Raw genomic sequence first — 14,582 nt, forward strand, 5'->3', positions numbered from 1 at the left:
ATTTCAATGCTCACACCCAACACTACTGCCTAACATTGCTGTGGAAATACGTTCTGACACATTACCAATTTTTCCCAATTCTCAAAGTCTAGAACTACATTTGTCATGCCAACACATTTTTACACACTCTGGCCAACACCTGTAGTGTTTCACCCATTCCCATAAGCCTCTCAAAACATTTTTCCGTTTGGTTTTCTTTCCACCCTTCCCAACACTATATATCGACGGAAGGTTAAATGGCGCACAAGGAGGAAAATATATGTATAGCGAGCATACACAATATAAATCGAAACAAATAGCTGCAACTCACTGGGAGTCCTGGTGAGATCTCCTAAGTGCTAAATAGGTAATAAGGAATAGTGAGTGCGCTTACAATAAATAAAATACAGTGTTAATCACACCTAAAAAATCTGAAGGGCATATAACACATTTGATTACAATGCAATAATACCAAAGCACTATAGCACTTTGGTATTATTGCATTGTAATCAAATGTGTTATATGCCCTTCAGATTTTTTAGGTGTGATTAACACTGTATTTTATTTATTGTAAGCGCACTCACTATTCCTTATTACCTTCCCAACACTAACCAGATTCCCCATTTCTCATATTTCACTCAATATATGGGGCCAAACACCTTCAACGACAACGCTTAGTCATCACCACTGACCCCTACTACTCTTTGCCCCGCAGCCATCGTTTCCATATGCACTCTCTTCGCCCAGTTGTCGACCTCAATCTGAAATTCCTCTCAACCTTCTTCCCAGTTCCACAACTATATAAACACTGGCCCAACGCAGTTTCGAACTCCGTTGCACACAGCCCCCATCATCTAGAACCTGTTCCCCAATCCCACCGTCAAATCATAATCCACAATACCCAATTATCACTGCTGCTTCTCCCATTCTCTAGCTAATCAGCATTATCTGTCCTGTTGTTCCCCAAGGTCCTACTAAATTAAAAAAACTCCTTTCCCACATTCTGTGCACACCTACAGATCCAACAGTCACTGTGTGCAAAATCAGTAGCCCACTGAACTGTCTCTTTACTCAAAGTCTCAACATTATGCTGTCTTTTTCCTTAGTCTCTTACATTTTTATTCAACACATAACTATTTCCCTTTAATCTGACTGGTGAATTCAACACCCTTTATACCCACACTTCCAGCCATAACATTCTCATACTACTGCCCTCTTTGTTCTGCATCAACATGTGATGTCCAGATTCTCCCATGCTATCCAGCCAACACATCAAATTTCTCTCCCAAATCAACCTTATTCTTTGTTTAGAAGGAGCCATTTCCATTCTTAGTCTTTGCTTGGCATCTGTTGCCCTCCACCCCCATTCTGTAACCTGCAACAGCCACCCCAGTCAACAGAATCTACTCGTGGTCTACCACATCTCTCACACCGTCCACATTTCACAGCCTCTCAACCTAATCTGCCTGTTTCAAAGTTAAGAGTACATTTTTCATATAAACAGATTCTTTTTCGTTTTACTTCTCGATTGTTGTTCAGCAGCTTTTGCCCCCTTCTTACACTCCATTCAAATTTTACCACCACCCACTTACTATCCAACAATCATTTGCACCTCATTCAACTTGCCCCCCAAAATGTGCACCTCATTCTCACTTTCCAAGCCACCTCAAATCTTACTTTGCACCCAACAGATGCCAATTCTCCAACCTTTGCCCAATGACATTCCCTCCTTCTATATGAAGACAACACAAAATCTAGCATTCTCCCAAAGGCACCCCCATTTAAAGTGCACATCCCACCAGTCTTCTTTCAACCTATTTCAAACTGTTGGATACCTTCTCCTCTAGTTACCAGTAGAGGAATAATAATTTCAGTCAATCTTTCCACACACCGCAAGCATCTCCTCCTACCTTTGTGTCTCTCCCCTTCCATCCTTTATTCTCTGATTGGCAACACTTATAAGTTTGCATTTAGATGTAGGACATCATTTTCCTCAAAGAAATCCAGGAGTAAGGTTGGTTTACAATTAATGATGGGTACGCAGATGCAGCAAAAAAAGATTTTCATGCATAGCAACTGTTCAGATGTTCAAGCTAAACACTTTCACTGCTGGCATACATGACATTTATATGTTTTTTTTTTTAGTTTAAAAAAGATTGCATTTTGTTGAGGGAAAAACAAACAAAATAAATGTAATCTGTTTCAACTATGTTTCTATGAATCCACATGAACTATAGGAGATCCTCATTACTGTTCTTTTGTGAAGTAAATGCATATGTTTGATAGTATATTAGAAGCTTGTGGCTGAATCTTGTTTCCCCACCGCAGGTGTCTGTAGAATTCTGTTACCATGTATAATGATTATACGTTACCAACAAACATGATGCAATAACCATCTTTTTTATCATACTAAAGAGTTTCACCCGCATCACTTTAAGGTGTCTAACGATTAGGCGCACAACTCTCCCCGTGTATGGGTACTGCCCAGAAGACCTAGATATTGTGAGAGTATGTGGTTTTATTTATTGTCATGGAGCGTGAAGAGGTCAGGTTTTTATTTACTTGGATGTGTGCTTTATTTAGCATCTCTGTACTTTTACATGCACAGCATTCTTTATTTATAAAGAGAAAATCTTGGCATACACAGTGTAAGTAAAATACAGTACACAATGCTGCATGGGTGCAGGCATTAGAGAATAAATGAATGTTCAAAACTTGCTCTTTGGCTTTTGTTAGCAATCCCTCCCACCAAAACACCCTAGGCTGACATCGAATGCATTTTTTAGAAATATACATAGACCACTTGGGGAAAATAGCAATAGAAACTATGGAAAAGGGAGTAGTTATAAACCTGGCCTCTCTAATCGCCTCCTTATGCGCCTGGAACATCTTGACGTTGTTCATGTTGGACTGCCAATACTTAACATAGCCGCTGTGGTCAGCAGTCAGCATCCACATATCATTGTGGGACCATGTCATGGCACGAACTGGGCTATCGTGAGCCTGTGAACGAGAAGAGGAAAAATGGGAACTGCATTATTTTCAACAAGTAACATTCTTACCAGGCATGAATTTGTAAAGTCTGACTAATATTCTAAAAACAAAAAAACAACAGAGATCTTAGAGCGGACGTCCTATTGCTGTCTAATGTAGCATGCAGATAAGCTCACTAGTCTCCCTTCATGGTCTCTGTATTTCAGTGTGTACAATTCAATTATGAGATGTATTTCATTTCCAGCCAGGGTCTCTCACTTTCTGTCAGGGATTGGTGAAAGCCTGCAGTGTCTTGGATTTGGTAAAAACATGTCAGGCCTATTAAAAATATTTATATTTTTCCAGTTTGTAGAAAAAAATGTGGAAAAAAAAAAGAAGTTCCAAAAAGTTGGCAAGCCTAAAAATCTTAATAAGAAACCCTCAAAATCTCTCAATGTTTCTTTAGTTCCTTTAAGATCTCATCATTGGACAATGTAACAAATGTACAGTGCTAAGCAGGGTACTTACCTGCAAAATAGTTTCAAAATTGAATGTGAGCCCATTCCATAAAGTAAATTCTCCACTGGAAGCTCCAGTTACCAAGCGGCGCCCTTCAGGGGTCCACTGCAACACAAGAAAAAATTTATTTTTTTAAAAAAAAAAGGTTAGTATAACCGTTAAATATAACTTCCTCAAAAATACAGATATACACATTGAGAGAACATTACTCATAACTTCCATAATGGCAAATACTCACCCTGACTACAAATACCGGACATTTTACTTTGTTGGTAGATGTGCGCACAAATTTGGTGGTCACAGCATTCAGAGGGTTGTTAATCATTCCGATGGGAGGAACAAGCTGCAAGCAACAAAAATCAGAATGCTCAATCAGTATGGAAACGCCCCCAAAATTATATTTTAAATGGCTTTTAAAATCACAAAAAAATTAAAAATATACATCTAATTTTCAGTTAAGTAAATGATACAGATATTACTGTCACACTCACTGATACTGACCCTGCCAAGCTTCAATATTATTATACAATATTCTGAGGGTTAAATAAGTACTAGAGATATTGCAGTTGAAGCACAGACCACTGTAGGACTTCTGTCACCTTAAACAAAGTAAATTAAAAAGACCAGGATAACCTCCAGGTCCCCATTTTGTTCAATCATTTTCCACTAAACTCAAATATGAGTTTGCATTCTATATCTTTATCACATTCAGGTTAGGAGTCTATATATATTGGGTTCATTTAGGGGTATCTTTGCTAGCTTTTTAAAATAACTGTATTATACCTCTTAAGTCATTAGCATTTGGGGGTTTTCTTTCAATTAACCCAGCGCCTCCTTATTTTATCACCCACTTAAATTTTTTTAGATCTCTATTTCTACTAGCTATCGGACTCTATGGCCAAAAGCTTGATTTGATTTATTAGTTGGTTCTTATATGTTCAAGCCCACTCCTCTAGGATGGTCGATTTAGTGATATTTTGGAAATGGTGCGGTAATGCACCCTCTCTTTGTCTCGGAGGGTGGGCGTCCAGTGGCCTTTTCCCTGTCCATTGTGAACTATACTCAGTAAGAGTCTCCTGAATGCTGTAGTGGAGGCAGGGACTTGTGCATGCCAATCCCAAATCCCAAGATGAAAGTGAAACTGCTACAAAACTAGTGGGGGCAGGTCTAATACTTACATCATTGTAGGATCCAGCATCTGGCTGAATGGCTCTCATATCTCTATAATCTCTCTGCCACACACGATTCTGTGAAAAGAAATACAACACATTGAGACTTACATGCAAACTTTATTAACAGAGCAATTTTGACATCTTCACTGCTTGATGGTACAATCGTAAAGTCCTTAATCTAATTTTGTGTACCCACACATCTATATTTACACTTTTTGGCCATTTAAAACCAATATCTGCCAAAAATTGTAGAAATACTTTGATGGTACACCGTAGGCAGTGTATCTGCTAAATCACATTGAACTGTTTAGTGTCTAGAATTACCTGGTGCTGTTCTTACATTCAGCATAAACAGTTTTTACTGGTTTAATGCTGAACAAGAGTCACCAACAGCCTATCCACTCTGTGCTGCTTTAGATAGTGAGAAATCCTTGCCTGAGCAGCAATGGCTGGCTGTGATTGGTTGGGAGTGTCAGCTGACCGCTTTCATCCTATCACAGTTCCCTTACTTAGTGTTAAAATGCTCAAAATGGTTTAACACTAAGGAGAGGGACAGTACCAGGTAACGTATTTAATGAGATTAAATGGTTCTAGTGCTTACAGTGTCAATTTAAGGTATTTAACATGATGATTTTCAGTGTTAATGCTATGCCATTTTTTAGGCTATCCGGCAACACCATACACCAGTGCAGTAGTTCTAGGTTATTACATCAGGATATAGATGTGCTTATGGTTAGAGGAGAAAGATGGAACCCACCTTAAAGGACCACTATAGTGCCAGGAAAACACACTCGTTTTCCTAGCACTATAGTGCCCTGAGGGTGCCCCCACCCTCAGGCTCTAGGGGTAGGAAGGGGTTAAACTTACCTCTCTCCAGCGCCGGGCGGGGAGCTTTCCTCCTCCATAGTGACGTAATTGGCTGAATGTGCATGCGCGGCAGTAGCCGCGCACGCATTCAGCCAGTCCATAGGAAAGCATTCTCAATGCTTTCCTATGGACGCTGGCGTCTTCTCACTGTGAAAATTACAGTGAGAAGAGCGGAAGCGCCTCTAGCGGCTGTCAATGAGACAGCCACTAGAGGCTGGATTAACCCTATTATAAACATAGCAGTTTCTCAGAAACTGCTATGTTTATAGAAGAAAGGGTTAATCCCAGCTGGACCTGGCACCCAGACCACTTCATTAAGCTGAAGTGGTCTGGGTGCCTATAGAGGGGTCCTTTAACCCCTTAAGGACACATGACATGTGTGACATGTCATGATTCCCTTTTATTCCAGAAGTGTGGTCCTTAAGGGGTTAAGGGGATGCTGTGAGATGTAATTTACACCTATACAATAACGCGGGCTACAGTTCATGGCATTTTGAAGGTAGGTAGATTGAGAACTCCATGCCAAATCACATACTGATCTGCAAAGGGATCCACAATGCAACCCAGCTTTGAAGATTCTCTGGCTAAAGCAGGGAGTCCAAGTGAGGGCATTTTCAGATTCAGCAGGTCTCTGTCTCATTAGGCTGAACCACAGATTAAATCATCAAATAATGGCTGAGCACAAACATTTAATCAAGCGAATTCCCATTCCCATGCTGCATATAGCAAATATGTCTGCCCCACATTTTGGCCACTGCTGATAAAGGAGGGTGCCATGATTTTAAAAAGACACCGTACTCACTATAATAATAATTTCATCTAATTAAATTCATAATCATGCCTGAAGTTTCCTAGCACTGTCACTCAATTTATTGTAAAACCACTTTTGAGCAGTTTAACACTAAGTAACGGGCAGAGCTTAAAAACTTTCTTCTAGCCATACCGATTCACACCCGTCAAGGGCACTGAAATAGGCTGAAAGCTTTCACCTGACACTCTCAGCTGATCATTACTGACCATTACTACTCTGGTTAATGCTTCCTCATTAGCCCAAGCAGCAAAGAGAGGATCAGTTAAGGAGTTATTTGTTTAGCATTAAAAACTCTTTAACTCTGAATGGAAGGACACTATCAGGGGACTCCAGACATTATAACCGCTTCAATGAAATGAAGCAGTTACAGTGCCTACTGTGTCCCTTTAAATGACACCGTGGTCTCCCAATACCAGCAGATAGACAGTGCTGCTACAAAAGTCTGCATTATGGAATTATTCTGTCAAAAAATGTAATAATTTCACATTTTTATTTTTTACTTTTTCTGAATTCTACAACGTTCTTGCTGGACTGAAACATTAAAGGGACACTATAGGCACCCAGACTTCAGCTCCCTATTGCACTTAGTGCTACAATGTAAAACATAGTAAAAACAAAACAATGTTAAACATTACAGCACTAAGACAGCCACTAGAGGAGCTTCCGGAATGTTACCGGACTTTTGGTTCTGCTATTTCCCCATAGGAAAGCACTGAGTCAGCCTGTTGCTTGCGCAGCATTCACATGTGCATTAGCACTCCTCATCGAACAACCTCAGAGTAGGCTGAGTCAAGACCCAGTGCCAAGGGACATTGCGATAGGACACGAGGGAGGGGGGAGACAGAGGGAGCTATAGTGCCAATAATACAGCTTTGTATTGCTGGCACTATAGTATCCTTTTAAAATACTATATTTTTCCGATAATTTACTCACCATGGTAAAGACATAATATCTCAAGTGTAGTCTTTAGAGAAAAGGCAGTTGGAATGCACAACGCTTCAAAGACTAGTGACTTTCTTACAGAAAAAGTAGATCTTACCTCAAGGTATTTGATAACAGAAGGATTATAATCTATAGTCTTGCGGTTCACAGCCTTACGCATACGTTTTCCATCAAATGTAAGCTGCTGCATGGCCTGCTGTTGTGCATAGTCAGGCCTTTTATAGAAGAGTTGTCGGGGAGCTTGATGCTGGAATCGGGGCATGTGGAAAAACCGAGGTGGTGAACCAATTTCAGTCGCCATGGTGATGGTTTACGAGGGGACAAAGATGGAGAATCCTAAATACAAAGGAAATATTAAAGGCAATATGTCAGAGAAAAATCTTAAAGTAAAGATATATTATATTTTGACTATTTTCATCAAATTGATTTACTGCTTTTTAAGTAAATACTTATTGCATTACTTGATTACTAAACTTTTTCAGAAGACATGGTGACCCTGGGCTAAATACAATCCTGTTAGCAGCAGCAATGTGCAATTTAGTGCAGTTATAAGGCACTCTGGGATGGGAAATAGGGCAAAACGATCACAGTCCAATGAAAGCATGTAACATTATATTGACATACAAGGGTTTATGGTAGCTAGACTGTTCCTTTATTGGCACATGATACTGACCTACTCACGGACTATGTGGAAACATCTCCCATAGTGCTCTTAAATAAAAAATGCTGGCAGAGCATCAAAGGAGATGAAGTGTACAAAATTTGTGCTGAAGGTTGCGTATGGTATCATAACATGCGAACTTGAGCAAACTGACTTTAGTTAAAAAGTGAAAACGTTTTAATGGAGCGCTTCTTTAAACATTTCCAATAATGTACCCAAGGATGAAGCAACGTTGTGCAACACACAAGCATTTTAGAAAACAGGAGTAAAACAATATTAAAAGTATTCTGTCAAAAAAAAAAAAAAAAACAACAACAACAAAAAAACCTTTGTAACCATACATGCCTACACATTTCTAAATGGAACCATGGTGGAAAAGCCTGGATTGGTCAAATTGGAGTGAGTGGTTAAATGAAAGCCAAAAGAGAGAAAAAAGAAAAAGCAGTGTAAATGACGCCACAAATGGCAAAAAAGAGAAAACAGTGCAGCTTTAATTACCCGTAAAATTAATCACAACATTTTAACTAAAATACAAATTAATAAAAACAAAAGTGTAAGCACACAATATACAACTTGCGTACTCACAGCTTTGGATTTAATACTTTGGGGATAAATCAACTGCGTCATTCACTTCACAAAATAATGTATCTGGTGCTTAAATGACCACTATAACCATACAGACTAATTCATCTCAATGATGCATTGTAAGTGTTTAGAATGGCAAGGCAACATGACAGTTGCACTTCTTCAACATCAAAGAATCTACCTTTTACCCTCCGCTGGCTTATGAGATACAAAATTAGAGCACTTGATGCACTGCAGAATTTGTTGGTGCTTTGTAAATGCCAGTAATAAGCAATCAAATACAATAACATAAGAACTGCATTCAAGGAACGAATATATTACATGGTTATGGTGCCAGAATACCATGACGCACTTCCCCTAATAAGCATTTAAACCTTTTGCTAAAGTTATCTTCTTATTAACTCTGCATGAGGAGAGCCAGAAGCTCAATTACAGTAGCTTCCATTGGCTCTCCTGTCCTAAGTAATACAGCGCCAAGCTAGCTCATTGGCTGAGAACATCATCTGATCACTCTCAGTTTAAGTCAATGAGCTAAGCCCTGGACTAGGGATCGACTGATTATCGGTCTGGCCGATATTCTGTATTTTCAACAAATAAAGATACCGATATAGCTGATAATACAGACCAGGGCCGCAATCAGGGTCCTGGGGGGCCTAGCACACTCTTACTTACCTTCCCTTCAGCTCCCCTGTCTAACTCTTGCGGCCGTCAGAGCGTTGCCACGGGTTACCATGGCACACAGGCCATGAGAATTAGACAGGGGAGCTGATGGGAAGGGAAGTAAGAGTGTGCTGGGCCCCGCAGGACTGCCGCAGGCCCCCCAGCGAATGCCATATCCCCCTCCATGGCCAGGGAGGAGGGACTAAAACAAAATGGGGAAAAAAAACAGTCATATTAAAAGAAGAAAAGAAAAAAGTTGTTAAAAATAAAAAGTGCCCCCACTCCCATTTTACACACATTACATACCTACAAAAACACACTACACACACACACACACACACTACACAAACACTGACTGCATTCACCATACACACACACTACACAAACACACACTACACATTACATACCTACAAAAACACACTACACACACGGCATTCACACTACACAAACACACACGGCATTCACACTACACAAACACACACGGCATTCACACTACACAAACACACACGGCATTCACACTACACAAACACACACGGCATTCACACTACACAAACACACACTGCATTCACACTACACAAACACACACTGCATTCACACTACACAAACACACACTGCATTCACACTACACAAACACACACTGCATTCACACTACACAAACACACACTGCATTCACACTACACAAACACACACTGCATTCACACTACACAAACACACACTGCATTCACACTACACAAACACACACTGCATTCACACTACACAAACACACACTGCATTCACACTACACAAACACACACTGCATTCACACTACACAAACACACACTGCATTCACACTACACAAACACACACTGCATTCACACTACACAAACACACACTGCATTCACACTACACAAACACACACTGCATTCACACTACACAAACACACACTGCATTCACACTACACAAACACACACTGCATTCACACTACACAAACACACACTGCATTCACTATACACACACACACACTACACAAACACACACTGCATTCACTATACACACACACACACTACACAAACACACACTGCATTCACTATACACACACACACACTACACAAACACACACTGCATTCACTATACACACACTACACAAACACACACTGCATTCACTATACACACACACACACTACACAAACACACACTGCATTCACTATACACACACTACACAAACACACACTGCATTCACTAATCAAATACTCTCACTGCATCCACTACACACACATTTTCTTGAAAACAAAAAATTGACTGACATGTATATTTTGTGCATTTACCTTAATAAAAAAATAAAAAAAGATTTGCAGAAAAATAAACAAACATGCTCAGTTAACAATAAATTTGCGTAGAAATTGTTTATTTTTTCAAAATGATAAATGTACAGAATAGCGGTATCGGTACGTTATCGTCCTGAAAGTTCACAGCTTATCGGAATCGGCTCTAAAAAAAATCAATATCGGTCTATCCCCACCCTGGACTGCCAGGCTTAGTATATAGAGAAAGAGCTACCATCACTCCTGTAATTGTAGTGTATTCTGGGAGTGGCACACGGCGAACCCCATACAAGAAGTCAAAATGTTCTTTTAAAAAAACGTGGCTACATACAAAAGGGGGCAGGAAGTCGTAGGGGCAGGGCAGTAACACACAAAGTGCTGTAGTTATGGTACTTGGTGTCTCCATTTAGGTTACTTGATTTTTTTTTTTAAAGTCACATATTTACCGTATGTTTCTTAAATAGCTATCCAGATAGATTCAATATTTCTTGCCCACGCTTAAGATGTATATTCATGTAAACAGGTAAAGGGTGGCATTGAGTTGATGCTTTCCGATGAGGGAAGGCCTGATGCACATGCAGCATCACTATAGCGTTCCTTAACTTCAACACATATTAGAAATAGCACAGAATGTCTTCACTCACTAATTACAGTAAATCACACATAACAAGGACTAAACTATAGGGGTTTTAAAGTACACTTTACCAACTAAGTAGTGAGCCAAACTAATTATAAACATGCAGAGTACTTTAATAGTATATCTCAAGACAAGATAAAATTACATGACATTCTTAAAACATCACAATGAATTGTAGTAAACACAGTTAAAGCCCGGTATTTGACTAACACTACTCCACATGCACTCAATTTAGAGGTCAAACAGAGAGCTGGACACATACTTGGTGAGGTTTCATCATCGATTTCTCCTTTTCAATGTTTATACTCAATAAATTATTTCTTATGCAAGTTTGAACAATGAGATGAACATTATAAATCTAATTAGCAGTGGACACATGTGCCGGAAGCTCTTGTGCATTAACATTTGCAGATACCTGCCTCCAATGTACATCTGACACCAGGAAGACAACGCTTGATGGGACAGCCAGAGGAATTTGACGAAAGTTTCACTTTAACATTAAACATTAGGTGCGCCCTAAGGCGGCTGCTTGTGCCGCCTTATGGAAATGCCGGCCCACTCATTTATTATCGGTATATTGCCGGTGATTATCGGCCAATACTGATATTTGAAAAATAAACAAAAAAACTGAATATCGTCCGATAACCGGTCAATCCCTACAGTGAATGCACTATAACTACTTAAATCAAATTGAATTGGGTATAGTACACGAAGTTCCTAAAACTGAGAATTCAGCGTTAAACCATTTTGGAACAATTTAACACTAAGTAACAGTTTCTGGCTACCCAAAGGCAAGCAAACACTAGGGGCATGGTTAATGCAAAGACAACACACTTCCTTCTAGCCGTGCCAGCAAGGGCACTGTGAAAGGCTGAAAGTGGTCAAGTGATACTCTCTGCCAAACATAGCTGCCCACTGCTGCTCAGGCTCATGATTCCACAGCAGAGAGAGGATTTTTAAAACCTTAAAAACTATTTAACAACGAATGGCAGTGCCGGTGCACTCCAGACCCTATAACAACTTCAATCACATGAAGTAGTTACAGTGCCCACAGTGTCCCTTTAAAAGATTGCATGATTGAAAAGCTGGAGGCGGACCGTGGGCGGCTAAACGAGGGAGGCGGACTGCGGCAGGCTGAATGAGCACGGCGGCTAGCGGCTCAATGAGCGCTGTGACGAGGGAGCTGTAATTTCCCTGCTCTACTCCCTCACATGATGCCGGGAGCCGGCATATGATATAATTTCCGGCCCCTGGCTCAATAAACAACGCTCTAGGGAGCAGAGATATGACAGCAGTCCAACTGGACCCCGGGGAAAGCTAATCCACTCCAGTTTTCCCAAAGGTAGGAGACTCGGTGAATTTAAAATAATAAAATTAATGGTCTGTGAGTGTGAAAGTGTCTGTCTGTGTCAGTCAGCTAGTCAGTGTTTAGGTGACCTGCTGCAAGAAGCACTTCTAGAGGCCGTCTGAGCGACTTTCACTAGAGGTGTTACCAGACAGAAATGTAAACCCTACCTATAGTCTGAAAAGTCAGTGTTTACATTGAAAAGCGTGCAGGGACACTGTTCTGGTGAGTATAGTGCCCCTTTAAGAATTATATATTTGACGATTAAAAATCTGGCTTCTAGATTTCAAGCAAATTTGTCAAGCCCTGATTTTATATATCTCTATACATATACACACACACACACACACACACACAGACACACTTTGCACTCTTTTTGAGATTTGTAAGTTTTGCACAACTCTGAGGTGTGTGTGTGTATTTAATTTGTGGTAAAATTAAGCACTACCCAAATAATTGCAATTTTGGCAGAAATGCCTATGAAGTATGCAATGATAGCGGAGCTTGCCACTAACCTGGTTTAGATCATCAAGCAAAGCAACTGCAGGACCACCAAAGCACAAACAAGTGTACACAGATTCAAAACTGGCATATTTATACCAGTGCACAGGTGCAGTTACAGCTGATAAAGACCGTAAAAGAAGAAGCCATCACAGGTCTTTAAGGAACTACAGTGCGGTTATTGATTGTGGTGCCAGGGGTGTGTTGGCATCACTCTAAATGTAAATAGTCAAACTACTTTAGAATGGAATAATCTGCTAACTGGGGTTTAACAGGCTGCTCCATGCCCCCACTATATTCACTGGAGAGCCATTGGTTGGTTACCGAGCTAAGCCCGACTCAGCTGACTCATGAAAGCCAATTAAAGCTTCCAAGCAGGAGCTTCTTGTTCTCTGTTGGCTATAGTGGAGATGAACAATGGCACCTGGAAGACTAAAAATAAAAAGTAAAACCATTCAAAACCAATTTGACTACTTTCATTCTGACCGCATGCTGTAGTGGTTATGGTGCTTGGTGTGTTCCTTTAATATAAAACTGCAGCAGCTGCTTTATTAGATAAGCAATCTGACTTCTATCCCAAATATGCGTTATGAAGCTTTGAGATTTAGTCAGATTTAGGGATCGACCGATTATCGGTCTGGCCGATATTCTGTATTTTCAGCAATATCGGTATCGGCCAATACCGATGATAATGCAGACCAGGGCCGCCATCAGGGTCCTGGGAGGCCCAGCACACTCTTACTTACCTTCCCAGCAGCTCCCCGTCTAACTCTCGCGAGTCCCGCGGCTGTCAGAGCGTTGCCACGGGTTACTATGGCAACGCTCCGCAGGCACACAGGACAGCTAAAGTGAGCTGCTGGGAAGGTAAGTAAAAGTGTGCTGGGCCCCCCAGGGAATGCCATATCCCCCCTCGATGGCCAGGTAAGAAGCAGGGAGGGGGGACCAAAAACAATGTAAAAAAAATTAAATATAAAAAAAAAAAAAAGTTATGGGGGAGTTCAACAAATCTCTACTGATTGGCAACCACAGCACATAAGAGTATGTGTCTGCATAATATGGAAGCAGAGAAAGCTTTCACCGCTCATTTCCACTCATGAAAGTAGGCAATATGGTGTGGGAGAGTACTGCTGAGTCACTTATTGTAAAAGGACGAACTAAGTCATAAGGGTTCTAAGCCGGAAAACGTATGGGCCTATGGACTCACAGCACTGTGCAAACTAACTTGAAGGTTGTGAGCAGGTGCTCACATCACACAAATACACAATTATACAATTATATATTTTGCCCATGACTAGAGGCAGAACATGGGTGCTGCAGATCAAATGAGAAAATTTATGCATTGTAGTTATGGTGACAGGACTGCCCTCAAACCGCTTAAGAATCCCATAGGTTCCACTTCGCACCAATCATGGTTAGAAGTTATTATGAGGAGCTTCCATAAAAGGACACTATAGTAACCAGAACAGCTAAAGCTTCAAGGAACACTATAGGGTTAGAGACACAAAAAAGTATTCCTGACCCTATAGTGTTAAAACTACCATCTAGCCCCCCTGGGCCCCTCATGCCTCCTTAAATATAGCAAAATCTTACTTGTATTCAAGCCTGAAGCGGTAGCTCTGCATGCTGTTT

The 14,582-nt window shown here is 40.5% G+C and overlaps 1 protein-coding gene across 2 annotated transcripts in view; it reads right to left on the minus strand.

The window, feature by feature from the left end:
- Positions 1-14,582, minus strand: part of WDR33 (WD repeat domain 33) — a 61,273-nt gene that overhangs the window by 43,477 nt on the left and 3,214 nt on the right. For both annotated transcript variants that reach the window (XM_063442442.1, XM_063442441.1), the window contains exons 2-6: positions 7,361-7,599; positions 4,650-4,718; positions 3,710-3,814; positions 3,481-3,576; positions 2,831-2,982 (exon numbers count right to left, since the gene is read on the minus strand). In XM_063442442.1, coding sequence (XP_063298512.1) covers positions 2,831-2,982; positions 3,481-3,576; positions 3,710-3,814; positions 4,650-4,718; positions 7,361-7,564 — 626 coding nt within the window. In that variant the 5' untranslated portion in view covers positions 7,565-7,599. The remainder of the gene's footprint in view (positions 1-2,830; positions 2,983-3,480; positions 3,577-3,709; positions 3,815-4,649; positions 4,719-7,360; positions 7,600-14,582) is intronic.

The sequence above is a fragment of the Pelobates fuscus genome, chromosome 2 (genome assembly GCF_036172605.1).
Source record: "Pelobates fuscus isolate aPelFus1 chromosome 2, aPelFus1.pri, whole genome shotgun sequence".
NCBI lineage: Eukaryota > Metazoa > Chordata > Amphibia > Anura > Pelobatidae > Pelobates > Pelobates fuscus.